This window comes from Notolepis coatsorum (genome assembly GCF_963971535.1).
Source record: "Notolepis coatsorum genome assembly, chromosome: 16".
Lineage (NCBI taxonomy): Eukaryota > Metazoa > Chordata > Actinopteri > Aulopiformes > Paralepididae > Notolepis > Notolepis coatsorum.
In genome coordinates, this window is record NC_140180.1 from 17,362,511 (window position 1) to 17,379,650 (window position 17,140).

Sequence of the window (17,140 nt, forward strand, 5' to 3'; positions counted from 1 at the left end):
CAGGTGGCCAAAGATAAGCCTATAAGCTATGAGTACAAGGGAGCTGCAGGGTGGCAACTAGTACACTGTTGCTAAAACAGAATAACCTCAACTAGTAAAACTAAAATGCTTTGTGCTCCATCATTATGATTGCGATGCAAATGAAATCAAACATAAGCATGCTTCTTTTTTCCCTTTTTTTTTTAAAGGATGTTTTTGATATACAGTAACTATAGGAAAATAGTCTATCAAGGATGACTCCTTTAAAATCATCTATAAAGCTTTTCCTGGATGCAGACGGCTCGGCTACCAAGTAAATATAGATATACTAAACAAAACAAATCCTTAAAGTATATGCAAACACAAGCATAAATATTTGATCCACAGAGAGTAAGCTACGAATGACAAATATTAGTGATATATTGAAATTCTGGAACAGGCACCATTGTCTGTCTTTTTAAAACCTCGCTGCTCCTCTTTTGAAGTGTCAGTCAGTCAGTGAGGCGTTCCCCGGTCAGAAAGAGTCAACGCCGACCGAAATGTTGTGACGCCGCTGCGCTCCTCCCCAAGAGTCCTTCCTTTCTCTTTGCACTTCCTCAAAAAACGAATCGGCAAAAAAGTAGGTGGACCGTTTCTCCCACACCCCTCCTCTCACATCACGTCACCATCTCTCTCTCGCTCTCTCCCATTTTCACAACCCCCCCGCCCCGCCCCACCCCCTCCCGCCTCTCCCTCCTTCCGTTGTGCCACGCTTTGCAAGATGGCCTCCTGCCAGCAGCGGCACCGGCGGCGGCTTAATGGACATAGTAGAGCCAGTAGACCACGTTGAAGAAGGAGAAGACGGTGGGGAATATCATCCTGGACCACTTGTCGATAGAGTTCACGTCGGACAGTTCCGGGATGTTCACCTTGAGCTGGGAGGCTCGCCTCCGTAGGCGGGACTTCTTCTGGGCGTGGCGCTCCAGGGCGCTGTGGCCATAGTTCTGGCGGGCCATGGCGGCCCGGCGGTACTGCAGCGTGGAGCTGTCGTAGGCCAGCATGGTGTTCCGCGGGTCGCCGGGGGCGCCCAGGCCCCTGGACAGGTCCCCGGCGCCCCCGCCGCCCATCTCGTTCTTCATCTCCAGGGTACTGAACAGGATGTTGTCGTCGGGGGTCATCTGTGTGGGGGGGGGGGGGGGGGAGCAAAAGAGAGGTGGGGCCGTGAGGAGAGGGATATCGTCAAAGGTCTCTACCGTCAAAAAGGAGTCTGTCTTCATCCGCTAATGAGGTGTGACTAGAATCAACCCATTAAGAGTAACTTATTCAACGCGTGCAAACAATAGAGTAATGCTAACGTGGGTGCAGATCTCTCAAAAGTCTGGTACTTACAGTGTACATTCAATAGCAAATATAAAGCACCAACAGTATCATTATAGTATGGATAATCTGTCCATTTTACATATAGCGATTATACAAACAGTTTCATAAAACTAAGAAATCACGGCCCTGTTTGGATACAAAGCGCTTCACAAACTATCAAGGAGAAAATCTTCACTTGTCGTCTGAAGATTTTCAACAAAAAGTGCGGTTAAAATTCTGTCTACTCACAAGACAAAGTAAATAAAGATAAAGCAAAAAGGAACAAAAGATGTGCAAGGATAAGGTTGAGAGAAAGTGAAAGGGCTTTGCAAAGATGGAGGAGAGGTTGGAGGACAGTTCAGGACAGTTCAGGGGAAAGATGTGGAGTGAATTCGTGTCGACATTTGTCTGCCGTGAGGGGAAGCAAAACAAGCCTAAAATACTATCCTGTTAACTCACTCTGAAGCAAGACCGCTCAGTTGGAACTACTCCTCGAGCTGCGAGTGGTCATATCTGTCCGGACCTAGCACGTTTGGTGCCCTAGGCAAGCTTCGCCCCTTAACAGTTCTACAGTAAAGTACTACACCTTTATTAAAACTTTTGACATTTTCCCCTTATGTTATATTTTTTTTATGTCAAAATATAGGTTGCAGATACAGAAGGGGGCGCAAAAAACTCTGCCAAGCAAAATAAAATAAAAAAAAGATTAATAAAATATACATACAGTATATTATTAACACTTTGGCTGCCGGAAAACGCCTAAACACGTCATTCCCGGCCATGCTCAAGTTGCCGAAGACGCTTTACAGCGTCTTTAATATCAATATTTCAAAAATCTGGGATCGGATTCATATTTCCCCTCCGCTGGCCTGAGATCCACCAGGAGGACCCACTGAGCTCTCTGGCGGTTCAGGAGCACCATCTGGTGGCCGATCGGCACAATCGCTTAACAGGAAGTGCCGTAGAGGTTGTGCTGGTCGGCCGTATTACTTCCGGGCACTCGCTATAGGTCCCGAGGCTCGATCTCGACACACTACATAGCGATCGATTGCCAATAACTCGATAAACAACATGATTTGGACGTATATACCATTATACAAGCTGGAGATGGACCGGGTAAATCGACATCCCATAATGGTAACATTTCTACTCTACGATGATCGCCCAACAGCGCGCGGAGACTGGGGTGAGTTTTAGCGTGTAAAATTACCGTCTTCGATACTAACTGCTATTATCAACATTTGACCCACATTAGATGATTGGTATAACGCTGCCCACGGAATTATAAACGCCCCCTAGCCCATCCGGTCAACATCAGATGACGTGTAGTAACTTCTAGAAGTACGTCTAGTTGGAATTTTTTATATCGCGCTGATTGCCATAAAACTGTATTGCATCATCAATATAATGTATTTGGGGCTATAGATCACGTTCTGGAGAAAGCTGCAGAAAGGGATGAAAACATACTTATACATTAGACCATACTTTACTATGAATATGTGAATGAAAAAGTTTAACGTTGCTACACAATGAACAATACATATAGGACTTTGAATGGGCCCTAATAATGGCAATGTAGCAATAGAATTTAAAAAGTTATAGCCCTGCAAAGAAGGGGACTTTCTCTATAGACAAATAGAGCCGGCAACCTACGGTTGATAATGAATTTAACCCATGGCAGCCAAAGTGTTAATATAAAAAAAGATTTTACCAAAAAAATAAAAGTTCAGACAGACTGGATAACTCCCATAAGAATACAGTAAAGAGCCTAGAGTTGCCTAGAGCGCCACCCAGGGGGCGGCACCAAAGACTATGCCCAGCAAAAAAAAAATATATATACATACAAAATAATAATAATATATAATTTTTTTGCTGGGCACAGTCTTTGGTGCCTCCCTCTGGGTGGTGCTCTAGGCAACTCTAGGCTCTTTACTGTATTATTTTGGGAGTTATTCAGTCTGTCTCACACCAATATTAGCTTATGAGTTCAATAACTAGATTAAGGACCCGCTGAAATAAGAAAACGGCCACGCCGTGCTTGTCGGGAGAATGCATGGAGAGCAAACCAAGAGAGAGGGGGAGGAAAACACAATGGTGGGAGTGATGATCAAAGTTGCCTTAAAATAATCTACGGAAATCAAAAGAAATGCACAAAAACTACAGCATTTTCTTCTGATCTGTAATTGATTCAGATTTTATGACATGTGTTAGTTTTTGAGTTTCAAAACCCCCAGTACCTTATTTCTTTGCTCGCCTAGTCCTAATGCGGCATCGTCCACAAAGATGGGATCCCACATCGAGTCATATGCGTCAATTTCCCTCTGTTTCATTCTGGCATACAAGGCATCATCTCTCTGAACTACATTTCCCACCAGCCACTGCAAGCATACAAAATCAGCACTGTTAACTTGGGGGAAATCGTAGCTTGCCACACTCAGAAGGAAAGGGTGTATATAGTTTTTAATGTTTTATAGTTGCAGCTATAATGTTAGCAGCTGAATACAATTTATAGGAGCCATTGATGTATCCAGGACACCTTGCTGCCACTTCAAGAGTCAAAGAAATAGAGAGAGATAGTGTATAATCCAGTCATTTGTTGCTACCACATACACTCTTGTACACTCTTGGAATAAAGATAGTTTTATTTCTCTTCATCCAGCTGTTGTTGATACACATTAAACCAGTGAGAATGGACAGAGCTATAGAGTAGGATTAAAGGACGCTGGTAAAGGACATCAAAGCATTGACACTAGTCACACTGCGGCCATTTTGTTATAACGTCGTGCTCGGGTTGGGATTCCTTTCCACCCTGTTAGATTAGATTAAAATGTATTGTCATACATCATACAACACAAGTACAGTATAACGAAAATAAATGTGGCATCCAACCAGAGTGCAAATGTAACGGTAAAGTGCAATGGTAATATACAATGTACAGGTGATTGGGGTATAAAATATATAAATTAGTACTACTGGGTGTAGTGGTAATAAGATGTATGTACAGAGTTGTAGTACAGGTATAAAGACAGTATGGTAGTAACTTAAGTCATACTGGCCAGCAGTGTGACTAGTAAGAGTAGGTAAGGGACATGTACAGATATAGATATAGTATCTAAAAGGATTATGTGCAAGTATGTACAGATAGACGGATAGATATATATGTATGGTAAGAATAACTATATATATATATATATATAATATATATAAACTAAATAAGACTCGTGCACATCTTGTTGGACACCGACTGGAGGTGCAGGTCAGCGCAAGAGATATGTATAAAGCTAAAAGAAGAAAACCTCCAAAAGAAGGGACCGCACACTCATCAGGACTGATTTAGCTTTTTATGTGTGTGGTGCACAACGCGTTTAGCTAAATCAGTCCTGAGGAGTGTGCGGTCCCTTCTTTTGGAGGTTTTCTTCTTTTAGCTTTATATATATATATATATATATATATATATATATATATATATATATATATATATATATATATATATATATATATATATATATATATATATATATATATATATATATATATATATATATATATATATATATATATATATATAGTATATACAACAGTGTCCCCACCTTAGGTGGAAAGGAATCCCAACCTGAGCACACCATAAGAGCAAAACGGCTGGCGCGTGAATACGGTTATTGACCACAGCGTCTCATTGACCCTGAGTGAGAGAGGAGAGGTCATCGCTCCGCAATAACAAACATAACACACGTTAAACACATCCCTTCCGGAGAAAGGTGTCCACCGCCCCCGCCCGCCCCCCCCCCCCCCCCCCTGCGACTGCGTACCTTGTTGGCGTCGGGTCTCATCAGCTTCTCGTTGTTGGCGGTGGCCGCCTTCTCCGCCGCCCTCTTCTGCCTCTGGGGCCCGCGTCCGAAGAAGATGTAGTTGACGAAGGCGTACTCCAGCAGGGCGAGGAAGACGAAGACGAAGCAGCCCATGAGGTACATGTCGATGGCCTTGACGTAGGGGATCTTGGGCAGCGTCTCCCGCAGGTGGGTGTTGATGGTGGTCATGGTCAGCACCGTGGTGATCCCTGCGGGACGGAGCGGAGCGACAAGTGAGGCGGCGTTCAACGCGGGTATCTTTGAAACTGTAGCTTCTTTTTTAACCATTTCACTACCACACTACAGAAGGTTAATCCTTTCACTACCACACTACAGAAGGTTAAACCTTTCACTACCATACTTCTTGATGAATTGAAAATGGCGGACCCTTATGTAAACAAGACGAAAGACTTTTTCTGGTCTTCATCCTCTTAGCAGTTGTTTGTATTGTTGTATTGTACCCATTCTGCAATCTGTTAATAAAGTTTTCAATCAAGCAATCAAAACACTACAGACGGTTAACCAGCTGTGGTGGTGAAAGGGTTAACCTTCGGTAGTGTGGTAGTGAAAGGGTTAACCCATTGTCGTGTGGCAGTGAAAGGGTTAACCATTTTGTAGTGTGGCAGTGAAAGGGTTCATGCGGTTTTGGCCTTTTCCATCCCACACGCAAACTGTGTGAAACTGGGTCAGATTTTCAGGAAGTCCATAAAAAAATTAAAAAAATAATGTATACACAGTGTTATTCATGTGGACGGGTGAAACCGGAGCTTATGGAAAACGAACGCTCACATCATGGCGCCGTCCACATGTACTGTATATATGGATATTTTTGAAAGATACGAGTATTTTCTCTGCAATCAGAAAGACGGAGAGCTCCCTGCAGCAAAGGACGAAGATACCTGCGTGCACGTGGACGAGGCCTGAAAACTGTATTTGGATGTAAAACACATTTACCATCCTATGGTTACCATCCCATTCATGTCGCACATCAAACTTGTCTGTGTAATATGAACTTCAGCAACTATTTTCTGCTTTTTTTGTTGACAGGATAACACGCCACAAAATGTCCCAGTGACCTAAGCCAACAGGACACCCAGTTATTTTTTTTTTTATAAAGGGGACATATTATGGGAAATGGGTTTTGTCTAGTCTTGTCTCTCGTCTGGGTGGATCTGGCAGTCTGAAATGTTATTCGGGTGGTGCTGGGGAGGACATGCCATACGGTAGATACTGCCGGCCTCGGCCAGGGTTTGAAGCCTTCTGATTAACAAGCTTAAACAAGCTGTTCTTTACTTGATTACTTTAATCAATTAGCTATGCTTTTTGGAGCCAGGAACACTGCCTACCTAATCTACCGTGCTGCTCGGTTTGTAAACCTTTTTTCTTTTTACTTTTGGGTGTGGGGTAGCCAGGCAGGGAAGGAAAGACTTCATTTGCAATTGGTAAGAAAGCTGGAATTCTATAATTCTATAATAGATTTAGACTGGTTTCTTTGCAAATTATTATAATTTGTTTTTCTTTTGAAAGAATACTTTAAAAAGAAAAAGCATGTTTCACAGAACAAGGAAGTCATATAAAACTGTTGAAAAGACACATCCCGTGTTCCCTTTAAATGTGCCGTCATTTCAATGTGACCGCACATCAGAACACAATCAGGCATCAGGTGTTACTACTTGAAAGGGTATGAATGGGGACTTGTTCTCTGATCATCGTCAGTTCACAATAAGGCTAATGCAGAAGTGGTTTAGTACACAGACACAGACAGTCCTGAACAAATGGGAACCCACATGGACAAAAAAAAGGATCTCCACACACCACATGTCACACAGTATGTGTGTGTGTGTGTGTGTGTGTGTGTGTGTGTGTGTGTGTGTGTGTGTGTGTGTGTGTGTGTGTGTGTGTGTGTGTGTGTTGTGTGTGTGTGTGTGTGTGTTTATGTGTGTATGTTTGTGTGTGTGCGTGTGTGTGTTTATGTGTGTGTGTGTGTGTGTGTGTTTGTGTGTGTTTGTGTTTATGTGTGTGTGTGTGTGTTTATTATGTGTGTGTGTGTGTGTGACGTGTGTGTGTGTGTGTGTGTGTGTGTGTGTGTGTGTGTGTGTGTGTGTGTGTGTGTGTGTGTGTGTGTGTGTGTTTATGTGTGTTTATGTGTGCATGTTACAGATGGAGGGGTTTGGGTCTCTGTCCAATTATGTATCCAAACGGACAATCCAACAAATCCTGCAGGCTATATATATATATATATATCTAAACGCCAGTGTTACCCCCTCTAACCATCTGCTATTAGTCACAGCGCGATTCACCTGCTTTCTGTTTTTGACATACGCGCATTGTGTCCGATACGTTGCTCATCAGCGATGCACAATCGGCATTTGGTTAGATTCACGCGTGTATTATAAATAGCCGTCTGTGTCAGTGTAGCATGTAGCGCCGTCTCTTATCGGCTACGCGCTCGCTCGCGGCCCCCGTTCACCCGCTTCCCCCCCAGCTTAGGCCGCTCGCTGATAGCGGGCGGATCTTTAAATGAAATAGTCACTGTAACAGCCACTGTTTGGGGCTCAATGTCTAAACACTCATGTGGCATCATTTATGCATTTCTTCATTTTCAGGATTTTAACCATTATTTTCTTTAGGGTTAGGGTTAGGGGGTTAGGGTTACCCCTAACCCTAACCCCCTAACCTAAAAAAAAAATTTAAATCCTGAAAATGAATAAATATTCGATATGTATGGTGAATAATAATATTCATGATTTTTTTTTAACAATACATGAAAAGGATATGTTTTAATGAGATCGCAGTTTCCGTCACTAGGGAGAAAGGTGGGAGTTTTTTGAAGGGTGACTGGAGAAATATAAATAACTGGCTTCTAACAAGAAGGGCACGTGGAAAGCTCCGCACTGGTCTCCTGACGCTGAGCCTCATCGTCCCACGTTTGAGCATGAACGCTGTATAAAGTGGCTTCATCAGGTGTTCTGTTTTTACATCGACGTATTTATCTTCAGGAGTTGCAAGGTCAGCGTTGAATGCTTGATTATGCATGAATATATTTATTTGGTTAGTGTCTGGTTCTCTCTTGCCTCTCATAGGCCGTGTTGTAGCTCTGATAGGCTGTGATCTCTGTCCAATGAGAGAGGGGCACTGATGAATGGACATACAGACAGACAGACAGACAGACAGACAGACAGACAGACAGACAGACAGACAGACAGACAGACAGACAGACAGACAGACAGACAGACAGACAGACAGACAGACAGACACATCCACACCTACAGACCATACAGAGAGACAGACAGACAAGAAAGAAAGGCAGACAGACAGACAAGACAGACAGACAGACAGACAGACAGACAGACATACAGACATACAGACAGACAGAAAGAAAGGCAGACAGGACAGATAGGCAGACAGACAGACAGACAGACAAGAAAGAAAGGTAGACAGACAGACAGACAGACAGACAGACAGACAGACAGACAGACAGACAGACAGACAGACATACAGACAGACAGACAGACAGACAGACAGACAGACAGACAGACAGACAGACAGACAGACAGACAGACAGACAGACAGACAGACAGACAGACAGACAGACAGACAGACAGACAGACAGACAGACAGACAGACAGACAGACAGAATGCTCCAAGGTCAAACTGGAGCTCTCTTCCCCTCTGTATGAGTCACACATACAGTACAGTCATCTCTGAACAACAGACATTTAGCCAGACGGCCTATCACACAGCACTATCACACACACACTCACAGCTAATGAGGACGTAAAAAAGACACACACACACACACACACACACACACACACGCACACACACACACGCACACACGGGGATAAACGCTGGGAAAGGGTAGAGAGTCAATCCCCTGTCAAAATGTAGACCAGGCTTATGAGACACACTCAATAAATCATATGGAGTTAACCACCTGCAGCTCCGTATTCAAGCCCCTCACTATGTGGGATTTAATAGCACTCAGAGCGCTATGATATAGTGAATATCTTCACTTCACACCATCCAATCACAGGATGTACAGTAGCGTTGAATCACAGTGTGGTTGTTTTTTTTAAAGGTAATTTCACACAGAACAAGACCTGTGTGCTGAAACTAAGGGCAAATAAATCAACATCACAATATTTCGAAGGCATTTTTTTTTTTCAAGATCGGTATACCGGTATTTGACCATCTGCTTGGGTATGGAAAATCACACGTCAGACAAACCAGTCGATGACAATATTGTATTGGTCCTCCTGCGTGGTAATGGGTGTGTGATTCTCAAACATTTCAGAAATAAAAGGTAAAGCCCTGAAGCTTTGCACTACATTCATTCCTCATTTGCATTTGCACCTTGCCTTAAAAGTTTTGTACCTCATTAAGTCTCCATTTGTACCTCATTGTCTTTCACTGTACTTAGATTGTACTTAGGTTGTGCTTTAGTCTGTATATTGTATAGTGTTATTCCTCCTTTACTTTTTTTACTGTATGAAGCACATTCTCAGGGGCTCATACAGAACAAAGCATTTCACTGTGAAGTACGTTTATATGTGACAAATAAAAACAAACTTGAACTTGAACTTGAGCTTGGCTTCCCTTGAGTACAGACCTTTATCTCCTCCACTAAAACAAATCATTTAATTAATTACCTTTTAGGCAATTGACCTATCTCTGACCCCGCCCTCTTTTCTTGATCATTCAATCACGACTGTTGCTTGTCCAATGGAGGCAAAAGTTGTGATTGGAGGATCAATCAAAGAGGGTGGGGCTTGAGATCCATTCTCCAGAATGTTTTGAGTGAGTGAGTGAGCGAGCGAGTAAGCGAGTGAGTGAGTAAAGCTGTCCTCCTACCGAGGGCCACTCTGGCTGCGGAGGCGTCGTAGTTAATCCAAAAGGAGACCCAGGAAAGGATGGTGATCAGGATGGACGGCATGTAGGTCTGGAGGATGAAGTAGCCGATGTTCCGCTTCAGTTTGAAGCTGAGGGACAGGCGTGGGTAGGAACCTGTCCACAAGGAAAAAACATGTATACAGAATTAACCCCACGTGCCGAAAGGACCACGTTTAAAAGCGGCAATAACTATTTTCGAACAGTGTCTTTCACATTTTCAAAACTTCTCATGGCTCGTAGAGTCATGGTGTCCTACTCAAACACAACCCTGCCATCAGAGGGTCTCGTAGAGTCATGGTGTCCTACTCAAACACAACCCTGCCATCAGAGGGTCTCGTAGAGTCATGGTGTCCTACTCAAACACAACCCTGCCATCAGAGGGTCTCATAGAGTCATGGTGTCCTACTCAAACACAACCCTGCCATCAGAGGGTCTCGTAGAGTCATGGTGTCCTACTCAAACACAACCCTGCCATCAGAGGGTGTCATAGAGTCATGGTGTCCTACTCAAACACAACCCTGCCATCAGAGGGTCTCAATGAGTCATGGTGTCCTACTCAAACACAACCCTGCCATCAGAGGGTCTCGTAGAGTCATGGTGTCCTACTCAAACACAACTCTGCCATCAGAGGGTCTCGTAGAGAGAGTCATGGTGTCCTACTCAAACACAACCCTGCCATCAGAGGGTCTCGTAGAGTCATGGTGTCCTACTCAAACACAACCCTGCCATCAGAGGGTCTCGTAGAGTCATGGTGTCCTACTCAAACACAACCCTGCCATCAGAGGGTCTCGTAGAGTCATGGTGTCCTACTCAAACACAACCCTGCCATCAGAGGGTCTCGTAGAGTCATGGTGTCCTACTCAAACACAACCCTGCTATCAGAGGGTCTCATAGAGTCATGGTGTCCTACTCAAACAACCCTGCCATCAGAGGGTCTCATAGAGTCATGGTGTCCTACTCAAACAACCCTGCCATCAGAGGGTCTCGTAGACATAGAGTCATGGTGTCCTACTCAAACAACCCTATTTATTATGCACTGCTTGTGCTTTTGCCATGTGTATTAATAGTTAAGGTTACCATGGTAAATGGTAATACATTTCATCAGCCTACTGGTACAGCATGCAGTACATCATCAGGCATTTTCATAGCTTGTAAAGGAGAGTTGTATCCTTCCTGATGACTTGTCGTACAGAACTTGTAAGTTGCTTTGGATAAAAGCGTCAGCTAAATGACTAAATGTAAATGGCCTATTAGTAGCCTGGTGTTGGTTTGGTTGAGGAAGGGGGTGTTTTTGTAATGTGGCTCTTTCAGAAATATATTTTTGTCAATGTGGCTCCTGAGTTGGCCAGGTACCACTGGCTCAGAGTATCCAACCATTATGCTTAGCCTATAGGGAGGTGTAGTGGTTACGCCATTGCCGTTTTTCGTGTTCCACCCTCTGTCCAACACAATGCATTTCCCCATTGCCTATTTCTAAATAGCCTCGTTTAAAACAAATAAAGCATTAACATTGGCATGGTGTACCTTTCTGGGCTTATTCATCCACAATCTATAGCTCAACATGAAAATATTCGCAATTAATCATAAAAAAAAACACAACATTTTATTTCAACAATTTTTTTTAAACAATAGTGTTATTGATAGAAGGGAACTTATTTTGTGCAAAAATCGAAAGCTTTTCAATTTCCATGCGACAGAATTGTTACAATAGCCGATAATCCATTTTCCCAATGATAAATCCCTATACGGGTGGAACAACCAGTGACGTCAGACTACACCTCCCTATTAGTGGTGATATTAAGGGCTGGTGTGTTTCTGTATGCATGTTGATGGGCCTGGGGTGGGGTGAAGGAGTAACCACAGGATGGTTGTCATTTGCATTTAAAGGAACACGCCAACATTTTGGGAAATTAGCTTATCGTCTTCTCCAGAGAGATAGATACCAGTTTCTTCTCTGTGCGTTCAGTAGAAAGCTAGGCTGCACGTTAGCCTAGCTTAGCACAATGAATGGAAGAGGATATGACCGGTTAGCCTTCGGGAGAGGTGTTAGTTGGACAATGCCTAGGCTAACCGGTCATGTCCACTGCCATTCATTGTGCTAAGCTAGGCTAACGTGCAGCCAGATAGCTTTCTACTGAACGCACAGAGAGGAAACTGGTATATATCTTCTTGTCTCTCTCTGGAGAAGACGGTAAGCTAATTTCCCAAAATGTTGACGTGTTCCTTTAAGTAAAAGTCATGTTATTGATATCCTTTTTATTTAAATTAGTTTCATATTTGGCATCAAAAGCAACTGAAAGTAACCAGATTGCATTACTTTAATATTGTGATACTTACAGTAAGTTACTGAATACATTTTTTCAACAGGTAATTTATAATTGTAATGGAATACATTTATAAAGTAACCCTTCCCAACCCTCACTATTAACCTACCTTGTTTAACAATCAGGAAATGCCAAAGAGAAAGTCGTATGTATTGCAGTTGAAGTCTAGTAATCCACGCGTGAAGACGATTATTTTATTCCAGAAATTCTGTTAGTTACAAACAAGATTGTGCCAGTAAAGCCGCTTTAATTATGTTTATGTGATGAGTCTAGTGATCAGAACAGAACGATAAAGTATTCTAGAGCACACTAGTTGTGTTCAAATGGACTTTTAAAATGTAATTCATAGTCAAATAAGAAGCATCTTATTGTAATAAAAAGCAGAACGAGGCACTTCACACCGTGGCTTCTTCAGGTTCGCTCTTCTCTTGATTAGCACCAGGTGTGGGTCCACAGAGAACAATAACAGTCACAGATAATGTGACGAACAGAAGTTTACATTCGCATATCGAAATGCATATCAGAGTCCATTGTTAACATAGTATTATTTATTTATTTAGATTGTTATGCGTATTCTTTTTTTATAATAAATGATATTAACCCTTTGATCGCCGGGGTTAAATTCATAATTTACCATCCCTCGCCAGCCCTATTTAACATGGAGAAGTTCCCCTTCTTTGCAGGGCTATAACTTTTTTAATTGTATTGCTAAATTGACATTACCATGGCCCATTCAAAGTCCTATATCTATTGTTCAGGGTGTAGCAACGTTATACTTTTTCATTCACAAATTCATACTAAAATACGGTCTAAAGTATAAGTATGTTTTTATCATTTTCTGCAGCTTTCTCCAGAACGTGATTTATAGCCCTAAATGCATTATATTGATGATTGTATACAGTTTGATAGCAATCGGCGCGAGATAAAAAAATTCAAATGGACGTACTTCTAGAAGTTACTACGTATGATCTGATGATGACCGGATGGGCGGGGGGTCGTTTATAATTCCGTGGGCAACGTTATATCATTCATCTAGTGTGGGTGATATGATCATTAGAGCAGTTAGTATAGAAGACATTAAAAAATAACGCTGAAACTCACCGTAGCTTCCTCTCGCCGTTGGGAGATGAGCGTGGAACAGAATTTTTTCTATTATGGGATGTCGAAATATCCGATCCATTTCCAGGTTGTATAATAGTATATATGTCCAAATCATGTTGTTTATCGAGTTATTGGCAACGGATCGCTATCCATTGTGTCGAGCTAGAGTCCCGGGACCTATAGCCAGTGATCGGACCAAATTGAAATGAGCACCAGCTTCCACTTCCTGTTTCTTCCCTGGGCGATCAGGCCGATCGGCCACCAGATGGCGCTCTTGAACCGTTAGAGAGTTGACAGGGGCTCACCAGTACATATAATGTCTCCGGGGGAGAAATATGATTTCGATCACAGATTTTTGAAATATTGATATCAAAGACGCTGTCCAGCGTCATCAGCAGAATGAGCATGGCGGGGAATGACGTGTTTCAGCGTCAACGGCGATTAAAGGGTTAAAAACATACAGAAGACAGTGACAACTATGAGTAAACAGATATGAGTAAACAACCGGAATTTCCCCAAGGGGATCAATAAAGGAATATCTTATCTTATATAAGATTGACTTATGTAACAAATGTACAATTTCTGCGGTTCTTAGTAGCCAATGTTCTGCTTCAACTGAGGGACAAGTATATAAAACCATTGCGACAAGTATATACAAGGTATAAGTTCACTTGGGACATTAAATCAGTGTTAGGCTGAACAGAGAACAGTCTCATCTCTTATTACACTAAGTGTCAACATTCTCTACTGAATGACGCAAAGTGTCAACATTTTAGTTAGCTAGACTAAATAGGTATCCAGATGGCGTCCCTCGCAGGGGGAATTAATCTAGGAGGCATGATGTTGTGTTGAACTTTAGGCACCAGAAAAGAGATAGCTCATGGGAGATAAACAAGATTTTCATATGGCCTACCAACAAATTGAGTAAAACATACAGTATAGTGGTAAATCCACATATGACAATATTGTCACAAGGAAAGACGAAATTACCTACCTGGGTTCCATCCTAGAGGCAAATCTTTCCTGTGACAAAATGGCATCCAATGTAATAAAAAAAAGTCAACCAACGAACTAGATTCTTGTACCGGATCTCCTCTCTGGTAAACAAGAATACCCTGAAGACTCTGGCAGGAGCACTCATTCAAGGGTACTATGACTATGCGTGCACCTCATGGTACCAAAGCACCTCAAAGGCGCTTAAAACAAAATTACAAACATCACAAAACAAACTGGTCAGACTACTGCTTGACCTGAACCCCAGAACCCACCTCACCCCTGCCCACTTTGCCAACCTAGGATGGCTTAGAGTAGACGACAGAGTACAGCAACTTGCAATGGGCCTGGTCTACAAGATACACTATACGACCGGGGTGCCCATGTACATGTCAAAATACTTCCCAAAGGTCAGTGAATACCACAACCACTACACCAGAGGAAGCTCAACAAATCATGTGAAACCCAGATTCGGCTCAAACAAGGGACTAAACACGTTTCGCAATTATGCCACAACAATGTGGAACGCCCTACCCAAAGCTGTAAAGGAATGTGAATCCCTGCCCACATTCAAAACCGCTCTTAAAGAGCACCTACGGGAGGCTGCAATTCGAAACTGGCCACCGTAAATGCCCAAAACCCCCACCACCTCCTAATAGACAGTCTCCTCCCCACCGCATGTATATATTCCCTCCCCGCCGTATGTATATTTCCCTCCCACCCCCTCCTAATGTACAGTCCCCTCCCCATCATATGTATATACTCTGTCAGGATCTAGGGGTAACAGTACTGTATATTTGAATACCGCCTATGTCACAAATGTATCAGTACTAAATACCTATATGTCCCTATGCCATAAATGTCATGTATGTTGTGTATGTCATAAATGTCTATATGAATTGAAAATGGGGGACCCTGATGGAAACAAGACAAACGTCTTTCTCAGGTCTGCATCCCCTTAACAATTGTATGTATTGAGCCGTACTGTATTGTACCCATTCTGCAATCTGTTAAATAAAGTTTTCATTCATTCATTCATTCATGATTCTTGGCAAGGAATTTACAGAATCTGCCATATATGAGAGAGAGAGAGAGAGAGAGAGAGAGAGAGAGAGAGAGAGAGAGAGAGAGAGAGAGAGAGAGAGCAAGAGAGAGGGATGTGAATTGGAAAATAGAATTGAATCTTCAATTACGCCCACTGAGAGCTATATCTTTGACACCAGAAAGCTTGTCATATCAGCTGCACCACATTGGTGTTTTTGTGGATTAAAATAAGTTTTTCTTGTTTTCTTTTTGTACATAGTACAAATAAAAATGAATGTTACGGAATAGACTTTATTGGTGCAACTCTGTGTTCTAAAATCTAGGGTTTATTTTACACACACGGATGGGAGCAGATATCTTGACGCGTTTAAAAGTCGAAAGAAAGAGACAACCAATTGCTATACCTGTGGAGGAGTGTAATGAGGAGTCATCACAACTATCCCTGGAGGAGTGTAATGAGGAGTCCTCACAACTACCCCTGGAGGAGTGTAATGTCCTCACAACTACCCCTGGAGGAGTGTAATAATGAGTCCTCACAACTACCCCTGGAGGAGTGTAATAATGAGTCCTCACAACTACCCCTGGAGGAGTGTAATGAGGAGTCCTCACAATTTACTACAATACTCCCATAATCAGAGTTGAATTCATTACAATTTTAACCACACTGTCTGCTGGCCGGGGGCCTCGAAGACGGCTGAGAAAGCAGTCGCTGCCAACAACGAGACCCTAGTAGATTAATAGAAAGTTCCAAAAGGCTCCAAAGGTTCCATCCAGCAGATTAAACTCCTCCAAGAATCTATTCAACTACAATCACGGGAGCATTCTAACACTAGACTATTATGTTGGTGTTGTTGCCCCTTCCCTGTGAGTAAAAGGGTTTTTAACTGATTGAGGCTACTGAAGGAGTGAGTCAAAGTGTTTTTAACTGGAACAATCTCATAGTTTATTTGATCTGGCTGAAACCGGGGCCGTATTGTAACTGGTCTCAGCTCATGTCAGCTCTCAGAGCCTGCGGCCTCACACCGTTTGTGTAAACAATCATTCTGTACCAAGCTTCTGGAGGTGTACATCCTACTGGCTACTGACGGAGTGAGTCAATTCTTTTATAATATTTTATTTTCAGTTTTTATAGTTTCACAAACACACGTCAAGACAAATCACAAACACAAAAATGAATTAAAAAATAAATAGATAAAACACAAACAGTATGTTGCCAGTCACTGTCACATCAATGAACAAACATACACCATATCATATCATGTCATATACTGTACAGTGTACACTAAGGACGCAGGGGGCTGATTTTCTGACATATATATGTATTTTACAAAAAATACACAGGAGGTGAGTCAATTCTGAGTAAAAGTGTTTTTAACTGGTAAAATCTCATAGCTTATTTGTTTTTGACTGGTTAACCCTTTCACTACCACACTACAAAGGGTTAACGGTTAACGCTTTTACTACCACACTATAGAAGGTTAACCTTTCACTACCACACTACAGACAGTAGTGAAAGGGTAAACCTTCTGTAGTGTGGTTGTGAAAGGGCTAACCCTTTGCCATGTCGCAGTGAAAGGGTTAACCCTTTGGTAGTGTGGTAGTGAAAGGGTTAAATATCAT

The 17,140-nt window shown here is 42.4% G+C and overlaps 1 protein-coding gene across 2 annotated transcripts in view; it reads right to left on the bottom strand.

Annotated features, from left to right (window-relative positions):
• Positions 1–773: 773 nt before the first annotated feature.
• Positions 774–17,140, bottom strand: part of gabrb2a (gamma-aminobutyric acid type A receptor subunit beta2a) — a gene marked incomplete at both ends in the record, with an annotated part of 104,410 nt that continues 88,043 nt past the window's right edge. Inside the window, 4 exons of one of the 2 annotated variants that reach the window (XM_084331217.1) lie at positions 774–1,136; positions 3,555–3,695; positions 5,127–5,374; positions 10,020–10,172. In XM_084331217.1, coding sequence (XP_084187343.1) covers positions 774–1,136; positions 3,555–3,695; positions 5,127–5,374; positions 10,020–10,172 — 905 coding nt within the window. The remainder of the gene's footprint in view (positions 1,137–3,554; positions 3,696–5,126; positions 5,375–10,019; positions 10,173–17,140) is intronic. The other variant, XM_084331218.1, reaches the window with a different exon arrangement.